The sequence below is a fragment of the Danio rerio genome, chromosome 2 (assembly GCF_052040795.2).
Source record: "Danio rerio strain M-AB ecotype USA chromosome 2, GRCz13ab, whole genome shotgun sequence".
Taxonomy (NCBI): Eukaryota; Metazoa; Chordata; class Actinopteri; order Cypriniformes; family Danionidae; genus Danio; species Danio rerio.
The window spans coordinates 42,456,025-42,480,188 of NC_141022.1; the positions used below are offsets into that span (position 1 = coordinate 42,456,025).

The following is a 24,164-nucleotide window of genomic DNA, read 5'->3' on the forward strand; positions in this document are numbered from 1 at the left end:
AATATTTTGAGATTTTAATAATAACAAAATAAATGTAATGTCAGTTCTTGCAGTATCTTAGATTCTCTCACACACAAACAAACAAAATCATTTCCTCTTTGTAGTGATAAATATTTTACAGTACACATTCCAGTAGACTAGACTGTTCCACTATACATCTATTTGTTGTATACAAAAGTATATTTTGTGCTTGAATTAAGATGAAATTGAATTGTCACTCATTTCATAGTTAGTGTGTCTGATGCTTACAATGGCCACACATGGTCATTCTGTGCAAAACACTATAGCCAGAAGAGAAAGACTGCTTGTGGTGAATGAATTCCTCCGTTTTTTTTTTTTTTTTTTTTTTTTTTTGAGACAGAACGAATAAAGGAATTCTTTTAAAAGCAGAACTCCACACACAAAGACTGTCAGCAGGAGGGCTTCAATATTGCAAAGCCCACCCTTAAAGCAACTAAAGCCGAAACCCGCAGTCAATGATACAAAGAAAAAATAAGAATGTAAAACTACATTCTTCTATTTTATTTAGTCAGAAACTGTTTTTCCTCCAATGACAAAAACTTGATGTAATGTCTTTAGGGATCTGACAACATGAATGACGCCTTCTCTGCAAAATGGAAATGGAGGAAGCAATGTTTGCTCTCCAAAAGTGTAAAGTCTGTTATTTATCTTCCTTGTGACATTCAGCAAAAGTCAACAAATCCCAGACCTGTCGAACACAGACCTACAGCTCTGTAGTGATCTGGCAAAATCTTGCTCCTGCAGAGACTGGATAAATTCCTAAATCCCTCTCCACACATTACACTAGGAAACCACAGTCATGGATAATGCTCACTTCGAACAAGAGAAAACATACTCTATCCTAAAGCTACTTTCTATGAAAACGCATTTACACTATGAATGAAAAAAAGGTAACTGTGATGTTTCTCATGATTCTGACATTTTTTTGTCCAATAGTGAATTCAGAAATACACCATTTTAGCTGCAAGGCTATACAATAAGTAATGGTACATATAAGTATACAAGTGTGAGAAAATAAATGTTAGATCATGTACATAGTGCAGTATATATACAATACAGTTGGGGTTAAAATTATTAGCCATCTTATGATTGATTTTTCTTTTAAAAATATTTCCCAAATAAAATTTAACAGAGCAAGGAATTTTTCACAGTATTTCCTGTAATACTCTTCTTATTATTAGCCCTCTTAGGCAATTTTATATTCCATAGTATACAGATGGAAGCTGAATACTAGTATCTAAACATATTTAGTAAAATATTATGTACTGTCTAGGCCTGTCACAATAATCTTATCACACAACACTTGGACCTCAATCATTTTTAGTAAGTAAATATACACTACCTGACAAAAGTCTTGTCATCAATCCCAGTTGTAAGAGCAACAAATATTAACTTGACTTCTAGTTGATCATTAGGAAAAGTGGCAGAAGGTAGACTTTTCCAATGAATCATCTGTTGAATTGCACCCCAATCATCACAAATATTGCAGAAGACCTATTGGAACCCGCATGGACACAAGATTTACAGAAATCAGTCAAGTCATGGTTTGGGGTTACATTCAGAATGGGGACATGCGCGAGATCTGCAGAGTGGATGGCAACAACATCAATCTGAGGTATCAAGACATTTGTGCAGCACATTACATGACAAACCACAGGAGAGGGCAAATTCTTCAGCAGGATAGCGCTCCTCATACTTCAGCCTCCACATCAAAGTTCCTGAAAGCAAAGAAGGTAAAAATACTTCAGAAATGGCCAGCCCAGTGACCGGAAATGAACATTATTGAGCATGTCTGGGGTAAGATGGAGGAGGCATTAAAGATTAATCCAAAGAATCTTAATGAAATCTGGGGGTCCTGCAAGAACGCTTTTTTTTGCCGTTCCAGATGACCATTAATAAGTTATTTGAGTCATTGCAGAGATGTACTGCATCAGGGCTTGAAATTAACCTTTTACTTGGTAGCATCAGTGCTCCTAACTTCTAAAGTTTAGGCGCACCAGACAAAATTTAGTAGCACCCACCAAAAATTACGAACACCATTACTACATGTTTTATATTAACGCCCCATTCACAGGGGCTTTCAGCGTCAATGCTTCCCATTCACTTTGAACGGGTGTCGTCAGGCGTTGCCGAACTGCTTTGTGGATCCGTTCGCGCCGCTTCAGAAGCGTTGCTCGCTGCAGAAGTTAGGACTAGTTAAACTTTTCAAGCGCCGATGGAAGCGTCAGCCAATCAGATTGCTGTATCCAAATGCAACAGCTAGACAGTGGCCTATTGCTGACTGAATTTCATTGGCTGACACTGCTATGACGATCGCTTCAGCCCCAACTTCAGATACGCCTTCAGTCAAGCGTTGACGCTGAAGCCCCGTGTGAATGGGGCGTAACTGATTCGATCATATATCAACACTCTAATCACAACTAAAAAATAAACAAAAATCTACATGCGCTTACCGGCCCTGTACCACTGCTTGACGTGAATAAGATGAACTAAATTAACAATAAAAACTTCTGTTCTCACGGGTGCTATCTAATATTACACAGATGATATTGACATATAACTTATTATTTGCATACGTCATCTTAATAGCTATAATGGTCTCAGTGTATGCATGCTCTGTAGCATTGGTGAACGCGGAGTCAGTCGCACGGCAGCATCGTGACGATTAAATGAAGGATTAAATAACGTTTAAATATCTCATGCTTAATGTGTAGATTAAGTGGCAAACACTGTTACGTGAAAACTCCGTCCCACCAGCTTTACGTTGAATTCTTTAGTGATTTTCATAGCGGACTTTAAACACTGGAAGTCTTTTATCCACTCTTTGAAAAATGTAAATGCTGGATTGACATTCAGCACATGATCACTAATCAGATGTGTCATTATTTGTAACTTTAGGAGATTTCTAAAACTAAATCTGTCAGTGTTGTTTTCATTCTCTCGGATCCAGACCTTTACATTTTTGCGACTGTAGTTCTCTGTCATCAGAACAGTGATTGACAGCTGATATTAACCAATCCATTTGCGTTCTGTTCTAGCGCAGTGGGTCAATAAGAAAAGCTTGAAGGCGGGGCAAGCATTGCAGGCTTTGTTTACTGCAGCAAGTTGACATGTCAACTGGTTTAAACTATTCCTGAGTGCTGCGTTTGGTGTTTTTAGGTGCAAAGATGCTTAATGCATGAATGCCTTCTAATTCCGCGCATGTGGTAAACATTTTGCTGTGAAAACAACAATTAGACGCACAAATGCTCCCAAATATATAAGGTTGCATAGATAAAATTTCGGGCGCATATGCAATAAAAAAGGTCGCAATTTCGAGCCCTGTGTATGGATGCAGTCTTCAAAGCTCATATGAGTCATTCACAATATAAATTTTGTTTTTTCACTGCACCATGACTTCATATTCATTCATTTTCTGGTCGGCTTAGTCCCTTTATTAATCTGGGGTCGCCACAGTGGAATGAACCGCCAACTTATCCAGCGTGTATTTACTCAGCGGATGCCCTTCCAGCCGCAACCCATCTCTGGTGACAAGTGACAAGACTTTGTCTAAGCAAAGTCAGACCTTACTGTACTAATTAAATAATTAAAAAAAGGCATGATCATGTTTTATTTTGGTGAAATAAGGGTAATCTAGAGGCCTTTGCCTTTCATATAAGCCTCTTCTGATACCAAATGATCAACTGGAAGTCAAGTTATAATTTGTTGTTCCTAAAACTTGGCTGGACAACAAGACTTTTGTCAGGTGGTGTATATCGCTCATACATGAAAACGAATTCTAGCAACATTTTAGCTGATTGCGCAAGCTCTCCATCTCAAATGGAGATGTCAGTGTCAGTATGGTTAAAAAACAATTTTGTATTTACTGTTAATTACTAAAGTAAACATTTACATGTGGGTGTCTGACAACTGAAAATAGATCTCGCACTTATTTTTTACCTTACACAGTTTTGTTAAGATGTATTATTATTTATTTCTTTAGGATGCATGTTTCTCATTCTGATTCCAATGCCCCATTATTAAATTGTTAAAATGACTACTATTAAATTAAATATTCTATAGAATAAAATCTTAAGTGTTCTTTGGAAGGAGTGTACTTGCATTATGATGCTATTATACTGTGATTATGGCATTATATAATGACTGGCTAAAATTTGTCTTAAATGACAATATATATATTGTTTATCGCAATATATTTTGGTGCAATATATCGTACAACAAAAAATAGACAAGCCTAGTACATCGAGGCAAAGATAAAATAATCAGCCATTAGAAATTAGTTATTAAAACTTTCATGTTTAGAAATGTGTCTTTTTTCTGTTAAATAGAAATTGGGGAAAATAGGTAATGATTGCTAATTTTAATAACAATTTTGAGAAATACTTTTTATTCCTTAGAAGAAACAAGCACAAACAATTAACTAAGTAAAAAAATTTTTACTGTACACAAAAAGGCCAGAATTGAAAGATGTAAACTCAGCTAAAAGTTTATAAAATGCAAATGTGAGATAGTTGTTTTGTTTTTTATTATTAGAAATAATATTAAATTCTGAGCTATAAACTTTGTGATAGAGAACATACAATTTTTAAATTTTGCAACAATTTAGGAAAAAATCTATTTTTAGTTCTAGTTTTTAGTTTAAGTTTTCAAAATTTTAAGCTTTTTAGTTTTTTTTTAAGTTTAAGACAAACTTCTATTTGAGTTGGAATTGTGAGCTAAAAACTTAATATTTTGAGAGACAAATTTTTTTAAAAATCTAAGAAACAATTAAAATGGTCAGATGTTCACTCAACTTGCAACTATCAGACAAACTGTGTGGTGGACATAAACAGGGTTTCTGCAGATTTCTTCAAATCAAATGTAAGACTTTTTAAGACCATTTTGAGACCACTGTGAATGAAATTTCAGACTTATTCAGGGCTAAACACTAAGGATTTTTTGTGATTTTTTTCTAATGGCCTGGTTACTTCTGTAAATAATTTTTGTAGTAATGGAAGATCATGAAAAGGGATGTGTTGCTGATTTGTGGATTTGGAGAATTGTCTAAAATTTGAAAAATTGCTGGAAAAATGTCTAACAGCTGTTCTGAATTGTACCTCTTTGCAATACAAAAGTTAAATATAAAAAAGAAGTTTAGTGATGGATTATAGGTGATTGGGTGTCAGCCAGATTGGGTATCTTAACTTGAACATAGGAAAATTAAGACCTGTTTAAAATGATTTAAGACCTACAACACAATATTTCAGTGAATTAAAGACTTTTTAAGGCCTCAAATTTTGTTTTTAAAATTTAAGACATTTTTAAGACCCTGCAGACACCCTGATAAATCTAAATTATGTATTAAATAAAATAATAATAATAACAAAAATGCAATTACTTTTTGGATTTAAGTGCATGTAATATATACTGTATATAGCTGTCGCCTCACAGCAAGAAGGTCGCTGGGTCGAACCTCGGCTCAGTTGGCATTTCTGTGTGGAGTTTGCATGTTCTCCCTGCCTTCGTGTGGGTTTCCTCCGGGTGCTGCAGTTTCCCCCACAGTCCAGGTGAATTGGGTAGGCTAAATTGTCCGTAGTGTATGAGTGTGTGTGTGAATGTGTGTGTGAATGTGTGTGTAAATGTTTCCCAGAGATGGGTTGTGGCTGGAAGGGCATCTGTTGCGTAAAAACTTGCTGGATAAGTTGGCGGTTCATTCCGTTGTGGTGACCCCGGATTAATAAAAGGGACTTAGCCAACAAGAAAATGAATGAATGAATGAATTATATATATATATATATATATATATATATATATATATATATACATATATATATATATATATATATATATATATATATATATATATTACATTTATATGGATACACCTTAATAAAATGGGAATGGTTGGTAATTTTAACGTCCTGTTTGTGGCACATTAGATATTATTCTATTATATAACTTTTGTTTTTTTTTCAAAAGGAAGAGGGTCATTTGAAACATCACACTTATTGGGAATTTCACAAGAAAAACAATGGTGTGCTTGATTTTAACGTAACTTTATTCTCTCATGAGTTATTTACATTTCTGACCACTTATAAAATGTGTTCAATGTGATGCCCATTGTGTTGGATTGTCAATGCAACCCTCTTCTCCCACTCTTCACACACTGAAAGCAACACAGCAGGAGAAATGCCAGCACAGGCTTCCAGTATCCGTAGTTTCAGGTGCAGCACATCTTGTATCTTCACACCATAGACAACAAAGATAGTGGGGCCATTCTTCAATAATGGAAACTTCAAGACCACTGGATATTTGAAATTGCTACATGATGATGTGTTTCCCTCTCTATGCACTGAAGCTGGCACATTCCCTGAGTATTTCCAGCAAGATGGCGCACCACCACATTATGAATGTCAGGTCCGAGCATTCCTAGATGAACAGGTTCCTGAAATGTGGATTGGTTGTCGTGGGCCAGTTGAATGGCCCACAAGGTTTCCCGATCTGACCCCCTTAGACTTTTATCTTTGGGCCATCTGAAGGTAATTGTCTATGGTGTGAAGATACAAGTGGTGTGAAGATTCCTATTGAAACAACAAAAGTTGGATCTAAGGTGGCTGACTTCTAAATGGCTACCATGGTCACCATCCATCTTGAAAAGTTTGCCCACTCACATATACTAATGTGCCACAAACAGGACGTTAATATCACCGACCATTCACATTTTATTAAGGTGTATCCATATAAATGGCCCACCCTGTATGTATGTGTATATATATATCTTCTAAATTAACACTAAAAACAAAAAGTTTTACGTTTGAAACTTTGCACCATTACCTGCAATCAACACCACTGAAGTCTATGACCTCCCAATAGATCAGTCTAGTATCATTTGCTTAGTGAGAGGTCGTAGTTTAACATCTTTGTTTTTCATCTCGCTGTCTTGGGTATAAAGCTTGTGCTCTATTATGTACTCAATGACCGAGTCTGGCAACAGATATTTAACACTGTGACCTCTTCTCAGAGCTTGACGGATCTCCGTGGCGCTGATCTCATTGTGAACCCACTCCTGAACCAGGAAAATGCTTGGCCGATGCTTGGACAACAAATCAGACTCATGTATAGCACGATCAGGCTGAAGGCTGCCACGGCTCACGCAGACCAGTCCAAATCGGCCCACAACCTCCTCGATGTGCTCATCCGTCCACAGACCAGGCACTTTAAAGGAGTCCATGAAATCAGCTCCACACAACAGCTTCAACTGAGGAACATCTGAAGAAAAAACAGTAAGATTACTAGTTTTGTATAAGGGAACAGGAGTCATGAACCCTTGAGCGCTGTTGGGAATGTTTTCATCCACCTTGTGGGGATGTTGAGTCTTAATTTTAACACATATTTTGGGAAAATGATTAGAAATTTTTAAAAATGTCAACAATACACTCTGGGTAAATTTACCACCCTTTATGTTAACAGAAAAAAATACACATTTTACCTCTTCCCAACAGGGAAAACCACCAACAATCAAGAATGCATGATTATTTGGTGTCATGACTTTGCAATCAAAAAAGTGTAAGTATAATGGAAGTCAAAGGGGCCAAAACAGCCACCAACATAACGAAAGGGTAGTCAATTTGCCCATATTGTTGAGTTTTTGAAAATTTCAAAGCATTTCCCCATAGTATGAGTCAAAATACGGGTCACCAAAAATCATTGCATTTTGCTGAAATACATAACAAAAGGGAACAAAACTTGAATGGTACACAAGGGTTAAATTAAAGTTAACAGTTAACAATGCTTTTTTACTTTTGGAATGTTAACCCTTGTATTGTTCAAACTTACTACCTATTCGTTATGCTTTCTTGAGAGTTAGCGATTTTCTTAGCTGGGAAGAGGTAAATGATCATTAGTTTGCACCATTTGCCCTTTAGATTTAGCCCTTTTTAAGCCAGTGCAAAAAAAGTTTCTGGTTCGTATTTGGAGCTCTATGAAGTATAACAGCAAATTATAGTGTACATGCATAAATACACTCACTAAATTACTCTGTTCTGTGAGATGAGGTGCTTATTTTAATTTTTTCAGACATATCAAGGTACTGTAAGTGTGCAAAGGTCTCTCTCAGATTGCGATCAAAAATGTGATTATGATGGAAGTCAATGGAGCAAAAACAGACCCTAACATAACGAATGGGTTGTAAATTTGCACATAGAGTAATGTTGAGTTGTTGTTTTCTTTATTCAAAACATTTTCCCAAAATGTATGTCAAAATAAGGAGTCACTAAAAATCTTTCCATTTACTGAAACACAGAGAAAGTTGTGGCTTAATTAAGACTCAAAATCACATCACCCCAAAGTGGATGGAAACATCCCCAACAGCACACAAAGGTTATTCATTGTAAAGATGTGTGTATGTGTGCTTTAAAACATGAGACCTGACTTTTTTTTCTGTAATATAAATGCTACAACATGCTAACTAATATATAGTATGTTGTTTTGCCTGTTTATAACATCTTCTGATGTTTAAAGCCTGTTTAGTTAAGCAATGCTGTTCTTATGCTGTATTTATTTATTATAATTATCAGTCATTGTCAGATGATTTCAGTCATAGCTATGCAAAGATTTTATTTCAACAACAGTTTCGTTTGTTATTAAACTTTCTTGTTATTAGCTTAAATCTGTATTTAACCTCAGAAAATCTTCACGTAAAAAAGAGGCGCTTAAGTCAGAATTTGTGGTGACTGTGTTTTAAAATTAAATTATTATGATCCTTATTTATACCTGGTTTAAACATTTGGAAATTATATACAGTTTTATTTTTTATTTTTAAAGGATGTTTAGAAGTAATAAAATGCAATCAGTTAGATGTAATACCGTTTTATATGTTTGTTTTTTTGTCTCCAGTGAAAGTTTATTTACCCAAACATATCTAAACCAGTTAATCAAGGCCTTCAGACTCAGTAAGCTGGCACAGCGTCTAAAATTTAGTTCCCTACTACAGTATATTCTATGAGACAACCCATATGTGAGCTGAGTATTTCGGCCAAATTCATTGCATTCCCAAAACAATAGCTGAGAAGCAGCAGGATGACCTACTTTTTGTGCTGAGATACTGAACACTTCTATCCCATGAGGCCACGGGAAAGAATTTATGAATGGATGTGGAGCAGCGCATCTGACACAGGTAGGTCACAAGATAATGACAACATGGCAGATGTAGTACATCCAAATTTCATTCATATTACTCATAATCTTACTATATTACATACTTTTACCAAATCTACAGTAGTGCCTACACAAACAGTATGTGACTTTAGACTCTGGCTCATGCTATTAGTGTCTGACTTTACTGGCTCATTTTTATTCCATATTTCCAGGCATAGTACACTTAACTGTCATGTAATATACAGGGTTTAGTGAATGAGTGATTGGTTTTAAACAGTACTAATATTTTTTTTTGCTGCTGTTGGAACCAGTTAAAGCTAAACTATAGAGCACAGGTCTCAAACTCCATTCCTGGAGGGCCGTAGCTCTGCAAGTTTTGCTCCAACCCTAATCAAACACAGCTGATCCAACTAATCAAGGTGTTCAAGACTACTAAAGAATATTAAGCAGGTGTGAGTTGGGGGGGTTGATAAACTGTGCAGAGCTGCGACCCTTAAGGAATTGAGTTTGAGACCATTGCTCTAGAGGATATTGGCCTTCTAGGAGCAGAACTGGACACCCTTGCTCTACATAATGAATTAAAATGTGAGCATTTGAACTACTGTGGGCAAATATGAATGCTGTAAACATTAGCCCCTTTCATACATGCAAATTTGTTTGGAATAAGATGTTGTAACATTACCAGTAAATAGCTGGAATTCTGCTGTATGTGAACAACGCAAGTCATTATGTTAATTTTATGGCAATTTACCAGTATTAAAGCCTCTGTATATTTCAAACAAGATCAAAAACTGAAACTTTACACTGAAAAGACAATTTTGAACAAAATCCATCAGAAAGGAAGTTCTTATTGACTTCATTTTGGCAGTTCGAAACAGCTAACCAAAGCAAAAGTTTGTGAGAGTTTGTTTTGGCTCCTAAATCCCTTTGAGGTACTATTGGCCCGTGGCGATTGGTGGGTGTGTTTTGGAACTCCTGCTTCTTTGACATGCAATTCCTTCCCCCAGATTTGTTTCTCATTCCACAGGGTGTCAGACAGGAGAACAACATCCAAAACAACAACACTAGCCACATTAATATCCAGGAGAGTTGAACGCTCATGGAGAGATTTTAAAGACTTAGAAGAGACAAAAAGCCAACCTCGTTGCGCTAGATTTTCTAATAGCTTGCACATACTGGTCGCACCGTTCTGTGTCTGTCCAAAGCAAATAAGAAAAGGATATGCCGCTTCTCTTCTTGAAGGCTGTTGCCAGATGTTTATGAAAGTGTTTGTTCTTCTCTCTCAGCTGCTATCGTTGTGTTTACGGGTATACACGAGCAACCTTTACAACCCTGCCTACTGCAGTATGGGGGTGTTTTTGAGCATGCGAAATTCTGTCGCACGGCGCTGCGAAAAGGGCTCGGATTAAAGAAGATGATTAAACATTAAAATAGTGAGCAATATTTTAAATTTCTTTCCAGAGAGGTCATGTTTTGATCTTCTATTGGTCTCACGTAATCATGTGATGCGATTTTCATGTGATGCGGAACTTTCCAATGCAGCGACAAGCAAAACTTGCACAAGCTTGCGTTTCTGGTCTGCCACATTCACATGTGTATGAATGGAGGTCTATGGGGTGAAAAATGCAGTGTGACCATGGCTTAAGTGTGTTGGAGCAGGGTTGGAACTAAACTGTGCAGTGATATGGCCCTTCAGGAACTGAGTTGACACCCCTGTTTTATGTGAATAAAAGTATAAATGAAATCTGTTCACTATATAAGGCAATCATGTCCCTTCCAAAGATTTAAATGGTTTAAACTCCACAAGTCAAACCCATTTTTCAATACAACACTTAACATTTTGAGGTTTGGGTGAACAGACTTTTAAAGGCGAGACCAAAATCACTCAATTCTGATTAAAGACGCCATATTTGTGTTCCAGAAGATGAACAAATTTCTTCCCTGTTTGGAAAATATGAGGTGATGTAAGTGTTGTTTAGAAATCGCTCAACTGTTTTAATCAAAGACAGAGCAGTAGAGCAGCAAATCATCATAGCACTGTCAAAAATGTCAACAACAACAACAAAAAAGCAGCAGCAAACTGACAACTGCTTATGAAGCTGAATACGGTGCTTAACTTGAATGATGGCAGTGCACAGAGCCTACAGCTGTCACAAAGACTGATATGATCATTTAGAAGACCTAAATCTGAGATCTAAATGAGATTTTCAAGTGCCAATCTAGATTAAATGCCCTACAGCACCTTTAATGTGTTTGTCAAAAGGAACCAAGTGTTTCTGAACAATAACAATGTGATTACTTATTCACAGGTTTCGAAATTTACCCCAAAATAAACATTCTGTCATGGTTTATTTCCCATCATGTCTTCTGGGACCTAGAAGCTAATTTTACTCTCCCAATGAAAAAATTACGAGAATTTATAGGATTTTAACATAGCTGTTTTGAACCAAAATATTTTTAATAATTAACAAAGCTGAAAGATAAGAAAATATCCTGATTTGTTGAAAAACTTTTAAAGTACTGACACTTAGTTTAAGCTACCGACAAAATAAAATTACAAACTAATTAAAATTATTACCAAATACTACAGATCAAATCACAATTTATTTAGAGAGCACTTTATTCAATATACACTAATCTGACACTTTATTCGGTACACCTTACTAGTACCGGGTTGGACCCCCTTTTGTCTTTATAACTGTCTTAATAATTTGTGGCATAGATTCAACAAGTTACTGAAAATATTCCTCAGAGATTTTGGTCCATATTGATGTGATAGCATCACACGGTTACTGCAGATTTGTCAGCTTCAAATCTCCTATTCTACCACATCCCAAAGGTTATCTATTTGATTAAGTTCTGGTGACTGTGAAGGCCATTTGAGTACATTGAACTCATTGTCATGTTCAAGAAACCAGTCTGAGATAATTTAAGCTTATGACATGGTGCGTTATTCTGCTGGAAGTAGCCATCAGAAGATGGGTACACTGTGGTCATAAAGGGATGACATTGTCAGCAACAATACTCAGGATACGATGGTCAGTTGGTACTAATGGGCCCAAAGTGTGCCAAGAAAATATCCCCCACACCATTACACCACTACCACCAGCCAGAACCGTTGATAGAAGGCAGGATGGATCCATGCTTTTATATTGTTACTGCCAAATTCTGACCCTACCATCCAAATGTCGCAACAGAAATCGAGATTCATCAGATCAGGCCGTGTTTTTCCATTCTTCTATTGTCCAACTTTGGTGAGCTTGCGTGAAGTTTCCGGATCTTAGCTGACAGGCGTGGTACACGATGTGGTCTTCTGCTGCTGTAGCCCATCCGCCTCAAGGTTGGACATGTTGCGCATTCAGAGATGCTCTTCTGCATACCTCTTACTGTTACTGTTGCCTTTCTACCAGCTTCAACTAGTCTTGCCATTCTCCTCTGACCGTTGGCATCATTAAGGCATTTGCGCCCACAGAACTGCCGCTCACTGTATGTTTTTTCTTTTTTAGACCATTCTCCGTAAACCCTAGGGATAGTTGTGCATGAAAACCCCAGTACATCAGCAGTTTCTGAAATACTTAGACTAGCTTGTCTGTCACCAACGATGCCATGTTCAAAGTCACTTAAATCCACTTTTTTCCCCCCTTTCTGATGCTCAGTTTGAACTGCAGCAGATCGTCTTGACCATGTCTACATGCCTAAATGCATTGAGTTGAAGCCATGTGATTGGCTGATTAAGTTGGACAGATGTACCTAACAAAGTGGCCGGTAAGTGTAGAGTAAGTTTTAAAGGTTTTAATGCAGCTCAACAGTAAATTTAAGAAACTATTTAGCTAATTACCAACTATTATTATTAACTTCTTATTTTTGAAAACTTGGAAAAGAGTAAACAATAGTGTTATTGTCCAACCCATTTATTTATATAAATAAGTACTATTCAACTATTATTATTGCAAAATGTTTTAGATTTTTGAATATATTAAAATAAAAGTACTGCTGAGTAAAACTGTCTCAATTTCTTTAAAATTATTTAACTTGCACAAATATTTTAATGGTATATTACATCAAAATAAAGGTAATATGGTAATACGTTCTGTTATACAATGCAATTGCATTTTAAATTGGGTAGATGTCTAAATACCTCATTACTATAGTGATAAAGCAAATATAGAATTTTCCAATTCTTTAAAATATTACTGTGGCACAAAGTATGCCCAAAACTAATGACTTTACTCTTGCTAAAAACAATAACAACAACAAAAACAACAAAAAGCAACAAAGCTTGCACTTTCCTTACCCTATATGCTTCAATAGAATGTGTTCATGGCCAGCAATTCTAGGGCTCAACCTCAGCAGTGATATTTACAGCATAAGAAAGAATCAATAGCATGCTTTTAACTCTAATTCTCTCTCTATAGCATATGTCTGAAAGCTAGCTTTTGTTTGATCAAACATGAATTGGAGGGAGCAGGAAATGAACCTCGCAGGCCCACTAAAGCCCTTTATTCCTGCTCCATGTGTCTAAACATAGTCTCAAAAAACCTATGTGGCCACTGCACTCCTTCTCATTCTATTAATGAATATATTTTTATTGAAGAAATCCTGGCGATGGAAGAGCTTTCATATATGTTGAAAATGAAACAAGGGCTTTTAGAAAGGACTGGGGAAAGTGGTTCATATAAGAAGTATACAGTAAACCGTAATTGTTACAGAAATGGTAACCTCACAATTTTCGCTGCATTCTTATGAATGTTAAAGTGTGTTTATTTTTGTATTTATTTATATCATTTACTTTGTATAATTCTATGCACTGAGATATGTATGTAATGATGTATAATGTAACTAACCGGCCACTTTATTAGGTACATCTGTCCAACTGTTTAACGCAAATTTCTTATCAGCCAATTACATGACAGCAACTCTATGTATTTAGGCATACAGACATGGTCAAGACGAGTTCAAACCAAGCATCAAAATAGGGAAGAAAGGTGATTTTAAGTGACTTTGATCGTGGCATGGTTGTTGTTGCCAGACGTGCTTGTTTGAGTGTTTCAAAAACTGCTGATCTACTGGGATTTTCAAGCACAACCATATCTAGAGTTTACAGAGAATAATTCAAAAAGAAAAAATCCAGTGAGTGGCAGTTCTGTGGGCACAAAATGCCCTTTTGATTCATGAGATTATGAGGTGAATGGCCAGACTGGTTCAAGCTGATAGAAAGGCAACAGTAACTCAAATAACCACTTTTTACAACCGAGGCATGCAGAAGAGAATCCCTGAATGCACAACACGTCCAACCTTGAGGCAGATGGGCTACAGCAGCAGAAGACCACATGCTACTCCTGTCAGCTAAGAACAGGAAACTGAGGCTTTAATTCACACAGGCTCTCCAAAATTGGACAATAGAATATTGGAAAAACCCTGCCTGGTCTGATTAGTCTCTATTTCTGCTGTGACATTCGGATGGTAGGATCAGAATTTGGAATCAGCAACATGAAAGCATGGATACATCCTGCTTTGTATCAACGATTCAGGCTGGTGGTGTAATGGTGTAGGACAAATTTTCTTGGCACACTTTGGGCCCATTAGTACCAATTGAGCATCGTGCCAACACCACAGCCTTCTTGATGATTGTAGCCAACCACGTTCATCTCTTTATGACCACAGTGTACCCATCTTCTGATGGCTACTTCCAGCAGGATAACGCGTCATAAAGCACAAATCATCTTGGACTGGTTTCTTGGACATGACAATAAGTTCACTCTACTTAAATGCCCTCCACAGTCACCAGATCTCAATCCAATAGAGCACCTTTGGGATGTGGTGGAATGGGAGTTTCGCATTATGAATGTGCAGCCGACAAACCTGCAGTAACTGTGTGATGCTATCATGTCAATAGGGGCCAAAATCTCTTAATATTTTCAGCACCTTATTGAGTCTATGCCACGAAGAATTAAGGCAGTTCTGAAGGCAAAGAGGGGTCCAACCCGGTTCTAGTAAGGCGTACCTAATAAAGTGCCTATTGTGAGTATCTATTATAGCTAAGAACAATATACTCTGTATAAACAATATACTTTTTTATTTATCTGCATTGTTAAAATTGAATATTAAACTAGATAATAAAAAATGAAGCCATTGATGAAAATCATTGCGAATATTCCAATACAAACACTAATATTTCCAGACAATCATAAATGGCTTACATCAGTAATTGCAAAACTTCTCTGAATCGCCTAAATGTGGTTTTCATTAGAGCTGTTTAATAAAAAATAATCCCTGTTATAATTCGACATGAAATCTAAAATAAAAAGGATCTCTTTTTGAAAAAGTCAATGATTTTCAACGTCTTTTAGGCTAATTCCGACTGATATGTTTATTTACCATTGGCGGCTTGCTTAATGCAATCTTCAGCCAAATGTCAAACAAAAGAAAAAAAAAAAAGAAGAGAGGGGTTTGCACATAATCAAGGCCTTTCACAATAACAGGGTATTCAAGTGCATGTGTTATATAATTTCTGGCACTTGTCTTGTTTTAAAGTTGTCCTGGCTATTAATCTCAGCTTCATTACCAGTCCGAGCATGCTTGTCTTAAGCCCAGTCATCCTGTGGAGGGTTTTAGACTTCATTAGTATGCTCCTCTACAAAAAGCCAAATAAAAAAAAAAACACTGCTGAAAAGAGGCCTAATGGTGCTTCTGCAGGCCATGAGGAAGACAACAGCCTGTTTTGAATTCGTCAGACTTATCTAAAGTGATTAGCAAAGACTGAAAAGGCTCAATGAATGGCTTAAAGGTTTGAACGGTTTCTGTGGCAATTTATAAAGACATATTGAAAGGTGGGCAGGGCTTACCTGAGGTTGTGGGCGGTCCCTTATTACAGCAGTGTTGAGCAGCTACACGGCCGTAGTGGTACCTGTATTTAGTGAGACAGAAACACAGCAGATATGCATTAGTGAGTGTTATGGCTACTGTATTGTTTGGGTAATCAGTTTATATGAAACTTTACATTTGTATTGTGTGATACTATTGTCTGGAAACACATCAGGACCTCGATAAACATATTATAGCTGATTAGGTTTATTGGCAGTTCTATATCATTTAAGGTAAAAAGCACCATGTTAGCATGCAACATCATTTCCGAAATTGAGTTTTGAACATTTGAACGTGCATTAACCTTTAACGACTCACATGCCCTTAATACGAATTAAATATAACAAGGGGATATATAACAAGGACTATCTAAGTTTGATTAATTGTGCAACCTTACCTACCGATGTCTCAGAGGTTACAGTTTGCTGGTTTACATGCCCATAAAGTTTTGAAAGCATTTGATTTTCAGAATGTATCAACTGCCAATTTCAGAGCAGTCATGTCCATAACGAAGATAAGTCACATCCGTAACAATAGTCTTTCCTCATTAATGCAAAAATGAAAAACTAAATAAAACAAATGATGTGTGTTCCATGCAGAGCCAACCCTTATCCTTTTGACTGTTACAATTAATTTTTTTTGGCATCTGCATTTTTATTCACAGAATTTCCACAAAGTATGTCAACTCACAAAAACTCATGCTTTTTTTTTTTTGTCACGTCCGTAACGCATTAATGTGGCCGTTATTTTAAATATAAAAACACATGTATAGACTAATATTTTTTTGATACCTGAACTCCATGGTTAAGGGGTAAGCAAAATATAAACAGATGTTTCAATATACTGGTGGTAACATATACATTCCCTGAATATATATTTTTCATTTTTTTTTTTTACTGCAAATGTCACATCTATAATGCTGGAATCAGCCACAAACAACTTTATATGTGCAGCTGTTATGTGCAAATTGGCATGTAAAGTATTTTGTTAAAAAAAATAAGTGTATATAGTTACTTAGTTAAGAAGTTCGTTGGAATTATGTCACACATGGGTGAGTTTAGAGATAGTTCACCCAAAAGTTACAATTTTGTCAGCATTTACTCACCCTTATGTTTAAAACGTACACACACACACACACACACACACACACACACACACACACACACACACACACACACACACACACACACACACACACACACACACACACACACACACACACACACACACACACACAAAATGATTCATTAGATGTACCAAAAAAATAAAGTTAACTGGTAGCAAACTTTTTATATGGGCTGAATTGAAACAAACAAATTAAATTTAGTAATGCTCAACTTGTTATTTAAATTTAGCCCATATAAATTGTTTGTAACCACTTATCTTGAAAAAAAAAAGGTTAATTGGATTTACTACATTTTTATTTAGAGTACTTGTTTCTTTCTTCTGTTGAACACGAAATAAGGTAGTCTGTAAAATGCTGGTTGCTGGGTCCCATTGACGTTCATGGTATTATATTTTTTTCCTATCTCAGAGGTTCCCACAACCAGCATTTTTTAAAACAACTTCTGTTGTGCTCAACAGACGGAAGACACTGATAAATGTTCAAAACCACATTAGGGAGCGTAAATGGTGAGGCACTTTTCATTTTTGGAGAAAAAAAAAACATTATTTAACCAATAGCCAACAAACTATTGTTGATTTTGTTTTGTGTTATTTTTGGACCCTTATTCATTCATTCATTTTCTTTTCAGCTTGGTCCCTTTATTAATCTGGGGTTGCCACAGCGAAACGAACAGCCAACTTATCCAGCATATGTTTTACACAGCGGATGCCCTTCCAACCGCAACCCATCACTGGGAAAGGTAACCCTTATCTCTCATTTTACGAATCACCAAAGCTAAATATGTTCTTTAATGGGGAAAAAAGTGTGATCTACCAGTATTTCTCAACCACGTTCCTGGAGGACCACCAGCTCTGCACATTTTCCATGTCTCCTTAACCAAACACACCTGATTCAGGTCATCAGCTCATTAGCACAGACGGAAAGACCTGTAATGGGTGTGACAGACAAAGGAGACATCCAAAACACGCAGTGTTGGTTGAGAAGCACTGCTCTATACTGTGAAGACATGATGCATCTAAACCTTTTTTTTTTTCATTTTTGGGATAACTACCACTTTAAAAGACTGAATGAATGGATGGATGAATTTTTCAGCAGCTATTTGAGTCTTTAGGGTCAAATAATCTCTCAGAAATTAATTAAATGTGCTTACTTGCTGTCAACAAATAATAACACTATCATGAGTCTTTGTAGAAAATGTAACATATTCAAGATTCTTTATTGAATTAAAAATGATTAAAACCCATGAAGCATTTATTTTAATTCCAAGACATTCAATGTCACTTTTAATCAGTTTAATGCATCCTTTCTAAAAAAAAAATGATGTAACAAAAATACAGATAGAATCATAGCTACATCGATGAAAAGATGATTTTTCTTTTATAACACTATCAAAATGTGGCCCTCTTTAAAAAAAAAGGCATCTTAAAAAGCCATCTACCATTTCCTGCAGTCATGCAAGTAGTGTACCTTAAAATGCTACCTACATAGGCAGTATGGAAAAAGGCAGTGTGTTTCCTATTCAGCACTATGCCCTTTAAAATAGCGAAAACTCAACCTAGTAATTCAACATTACAGGTCAACTGCAAGGGCGCAGAGGCAATTGCACAATATCGTCCAAAATTTTGCCAGGAAGTAAATTACAAACCTAGAAAGACAAAGCCCTGGCACGAGCCCTTGGCGCAAGAGCAGCCATCCAGCAGCACCCTGGCATACGAGTATTAATTAGCCACCTAAGGGCATAGCTAGCAGTTGGCATAAAACAAAATTTGAGTGCTCCAAAGCGTCCTTAAACAGTCTCTTGTTACTTTACCTTCTCTTGAGGGATTCAAGAGGAGGAATGGACCGTCACGACGAAAAGCGGGGGACACAAATTTGGCATGGCCACTAGCAGCCAAATGCTAAAGGATGCCGGGGTGTTTCATATTTTCTGCTGCAGAATCTGAGGAGAATGGAAACCGAGGCTGTTGTGATGGATAGCAGGGGTGGAATGAGTCACGTCAGCGTATGGCTATTTGATATCTCATACAAAGGGAATTTAAGGATCGGGCTCCTATAAAGTTCGGCTTTAGCTCAGCTCTGATGTTTTGAAAATGACAGTGAGTTTGCAAAGTCCTTCATAGAGGGTGATATATATGGTGAATTCACATATGAAGGTACACATGAAATATAATGCAAAATTGATTTTTATTTTTACACTTGAATGTCTGCCATATATACCTGTTTTACAGATCTTTTTCCCTTCATTCTTTTATGTATTGCACTATATTGATGACGCTTCAGAATCGATATCACAATGTGCACATCCACAAGTCACATCACAAAGATATGCTATGTTGAGTCTGAATTATAGGTTAACTCTGAGCTACAGAATTGTATTTATTATTCACTCTATTTATAGAATTAATAAAAAAAATGTATTCTTACATACAACTTTTGTCCTGTTTCTAGTCCAAATATCTACATTTCAACGTGAAAACAAGATTATTTCACTGGCAGATATTTTAGCTTGTTGAGTGAAACACAATTTTTGTACTATTTTTTTTTTTTTTTTGCATTGTGATTATTCCATTTCTGTACCTGAATACAGTTTGACACCCCAGAAAACCATTGAATAGAGTTATTCAAACTATCTTGTGAAACTGTATTCATATTGGAATATTCATTGCAGAAAAATAAAATATTGCATACATACAAACTTATATACACATACATTAAAAATAACTGTCAATAGAAAAAAAAGCTTATAAGTAGTGATTAAATGTCTGTATAAAATGCAGTATGTCTTTTTTTTTTCAGTCTAACGCAATATGAAATGTGTATATGAAAATCCATCATAAGAAAAAAAGAGCAGTTTTTTACTTTTATAAAATTTTAGGCTTCAGGATTTCTACAAGATAGTATTTTTTTAAAACATTGCCAAAATTTGCATTGCCAATATAAATTTATAGCTCTATAGAGAAACTGAAAAATTCCTCCCCTTACACTATTATCAGACACTAAAGCTGCAAATGAAGTCAGTCACTTATTCACAATTACTATTTTAACATGGTGAATCAAACACACTGCACATGTGAAAAACATTGCGTTACTTTCAAATGAATCACACCACAGTGCACACACACAGTCTGCTCTGTTCTAGAGATAGAGATGGAAGCGATGAATCATATTCACTGAATCATATGGAGAGTCGACTCAGACTACAAAACATATTAATAATTCCTTACATTTATATAGCGCTTTTCTGGGCACTCAAAGGACTTTACACAATGGAAGGAAATCTGCTCATCCTCCACCAGTGTGCAGCATCCACCTAGATGACACGATGGTAGCCATTTTGTGCCAGAATCCACACTTCAGCTGATGGGTGGGAAGTGGGAAGTGATGAAGCCAATTATTATATGGGGATGGTTAGAAGACCATGACCTGAAGCCAGTGGGCAAATTTTGCCAGGATACCGGGGTGAAACCCCTACTCTTTTTCGAAGGACATCCTGGGACTTTTAACGACCGCAGAGAGTCAGGACCTCGGTTTAACATCTCATCCAAAAGACGGCGCTCACTGAGCAGTATAGAGTCACGGTCACTATACTGGGGCATTAGGACCCACACAGTGTTGGCTCATTCTTAAAAAAAAAAATAATTGGGATTGAGCCTTACCGATTCTTTATATTTGATACTGTAGCTCTGACTAAAATGCATCAATAAAACAAAGGTAAACTAACCACATACAGACTATGACCCTTAAAATGCTGTAAAATATAGCTTTTACCCAAGATGTGAATTTGAAATAAACAAATACAGAAAGAATACAGATCTTTCAAAAAAGGGGAGGAGCTGCTTAATATGTCCCCCCCTGTCTTATCGGCTTAATGTTTCAGAAAGCTCAGAATTTAATTAGAGTTCAGCTAGGTTATGAAGCTTTATTATGCATTTTTTAAGGGATAAAAGTGCTGAAGACCGAATTATAATCAAACAAACAAAAATTAAAATAAAAAATAGTCTTGCATAGCTGTTTACATTTTCTAGATGTGCTGAAATGTTTAGAAAGGCAAATAATATAGCCTGCTCTGAGGAGCTATTTGTCTTGTTTTCTACAATGGCTCCAGTATGAGGGTCGGGTATGACTCTCTGAATGTGCTTCTTGACAAGACTCTCAAAATGCTTCATAAGAACCGGTGTGAGCCACTGCACTGAAGTCATTAAGACAAGAGACTGAGGCTTTCTTTCTATGATAGTGGTGGACTTGAAACAGTAGGGAACCTTAAAATGTCAGTGGTTATGCTGCTAATACTTTTAAGCTTTAATAAGCACCATCAGTTCATTAAAGAAAAGATAAGCCCAACATCAGACGTACAGTAACTGTGAGGCATATCATAAACTGTCATTCATATTAATACCGCCAGTACTTTTTAAATTTAAAAAGAGCTTTTGAAGTAGAAAAAAGCCAACTTCTCATCAAAACCACTCTATTTTTGAACTTCTGAACAGTTTTTAGGATAGCAGAGGTGCATTTAGTACTGAATCTGTCAAAACCAGTTGATGTTTCCTTCACAGTCAAAGTCCCAGTTGTGGTAAAAACACCCAAAGGTTTCTTGTTTTTAAATGAATAAATGATTTACATCAATAAGTAAATGCAGAAAACTAAAATCATTCTTTGTTCATATTCACCTCATGGTCACCACAGTTTCAGTCCAATCTGGCTGCTGGCTTTCCCAATCATCTACAGAAACCCAGTCGGAGCTCTGCAAGGCCAGTCTTGCCATAGCAAGTCGGTGTTTTGAAGCAACAAGACCCTGTTTACCATAACCATCACCGACAGGAGATATAATGCCACCCACCACACGGTACAGACCTGTGAGAATGACAAAGACAACATATCTGACCCAAACAGAGTCAAATACATCACAATGAGATGTGAATCAGTGCATCATAGATCAGCTAGAATAAAGCATGCATAATATATATAAGAACAATCTAGAAAGAACATGAATTAATAAAAACTGATTAATTCATTTTTAACTGATCAAAATGATTGAATAATTCAATGACTCAACTACAAACACTCAATTTGTTTTATCAAAATCCATGTGAACTGGAAGTTTCTGCAGACTTTTATTTCAGTATGATGATATATTTATGACTGACATATTAGTTAGGGGTTGGGGTTTTATTTTTGTGCTCTTCCATTCATCTTTTGTTCACAGCAAACAAACGGCTGGAGGGGCGTGACTGCATATTTCATTTAAGCCGTCAAACTGGCATCATCAAGGAAAAACTGCTGTTCAATAGCAGGAGCAAATGGTTTGTTCTTTGATTAAGATTATCAAAATTAATAGTTTTATTCAGTGGATTAACTTGCACAGATTAACTGTTCAAATTAAGACTAAGAATGTGCACGAGCAAAATAAACATTGTACGTATGGATTTCGCACAGACTTTAAGCTCAAAGTATACTTCAGATATAAACAAAATTTTTATCTGCTTACACATGAACAAAGACTGACAATAATCAGTTTTTGTACTGAGTAATATGTAATATAGTAATATATACCAATATATTTCCCAATATTTAAACATGTTTACAAAATCATGTATCTGCTTTGTAATACCGGAAAAGACAAGTAAAACATGAAATACAAATCGGATCTGCGCATTGGTTATTTCACAGTGAACAATTGTAAAATAATCTATTTCTAATCTATAATTATTTTAAAAAAAAATTGTCAAACTCCAGTCCTGAGTGATTTAACGACCAACATATTTTTAACAGTTAAATTTCACAATTACAACCAACTGAATTAAATTAAAAAATATATATATAAAGTAACAATGATAAAGTAACTTTACTTACTTACTTTACTTAAAGTCATTTGCTCTTTTCTGATCACTGCTGACAAACGTTTTTGCATCCAAACTATACATTTTTATCACAGTACTTCTACAATCATTTGAATTTACATAATAAATAATGTATATGTGGTTGAAAATAATATTCTTTATTTGAACGTTTTGCTATGATCCTTTTTACCAAAGGCTTAGCCCAAACCTAATTCTTACCCCTTCCCCTTACCCCTACCCCTCGTTTTGTGCATTCATGTGAAGGGGTTGGGGTGTCCCAATTCCTTTTAGCTTGAATGCATAGGGCTAAGGAGAAGAGCTAGATAGCCCTTGAAACTGAAATTTTTTCAGGATCCCACTCAAACCAAGAAGTGAGAAAATTTCAAGAGATGCACAAATTAGTATTTTTTTTTCATTATTACAATTTTTGACAACAAACAAGCTTATGTTTTAATACATTCATAACGGCGTTGGTGTTTTATCATCATGCTTTAAAAAATTAAAAAACCTTACTAAATTTTGCTATCTATAATCCATAATAACAACTCGTGTTTAGTAGTCCCACAAAATACTTTCACAACGTCACTCGAATACACTGTCAAAAAAGTCCAGTGACTAGGAATGACCTTTTTACATTGTCTGGCATAATTTATTTATTTAGGTTTTAATGCCATATCAACAGCATAGGCTATATTCATGGCAAAAACATATACTAACAAAAATACAATATATAATCATAAAATCAAATCAGTTTCTTAAACATACATTGTAAAAAACAACAAAAAATTTACAAGTAGCAACAACACTAAAAACTGTCATATACTATCTTTTAGTTTGATTGAAGGGAAATATTCTAAAAGTGCTCCAGAAGGCACCTTTTCAAACATTTCACTTTAAATATTTCCCGAATAAAAACATTCTCTGACATCATTTAAAAATACACATTCTATTAAAATGTGTTATCGTCAAAATATTCTCACTCAAGTCACAAATAGGTTTTACTTCCTCTTTCAATGACTATGCATGTGTAAGTCCTGAGTGTCCGATTCTGCATCTCGTATGTACAACCTGGTCATGTCTACTTTCAAAACAGTAATTATTTCTTTCATTTACAAATGGATTCACTTCATACAATTTGTTATTCCTACATTCATCCTATTCCATTTGTGTCTGGTACAATG

The 24,164-nt window shown here is 35.9% G+C and overlaps 1 protein-coding gene and 1 long non-coding RNA gene across 5 annotated transcripts in view; one reads left to right on the forward strand and one right to left on the reverse strand.

Moving 5' to 3' along the window:
- nmnat3 (nicotinamide nucleotide adenylyltransferase 3) overlaps positions 1–24,164 on the reverse strand; it is a 28,980-nt gene continuing 4,816 nt past the window's right edge. The window contains exons 3-6 of one of the 4 annotated variants that reach the window (XM_087241225.1): positions 21,814–21,997; positions 16,002–16,063; positions 6,835–7,269; positions 1–1,739 (exon numbers count right to left, since the gene is read on the reverse strand). In XM_087241225.1, the coding sequence (XP_087097351.1) occupies positions 6,875–7,269; positions 16,002–16,063; positions 21,814–21,997 (641 nt within the window). In that variant the 3' untranslated portion in view covers positions 1–1,739; positions 6,835–6,874. Of the gene's footprint in view, positions 1,740–5,995; positions 6,243–6,712; positions 7,270–16,001; positions 16,064–21,813; positions 24,108–24,164 lie in introns of those variants that run through there. The other 3 variants (XM_087241226.1, XM_087241227.1, XR_015478772.1) reach the window with 3 other exon arrangements.
- Positions 9,053–18,327, forward strand: LOC147846438 (uncharacterized). The gene is made up of 2 exons (XR_015478829.1): positions 9,053–9,175; positions 17,775–18,327. It is a non-coding gene; the product is annotated as an uncharacterized LOC147846438 (long non-coding RNA).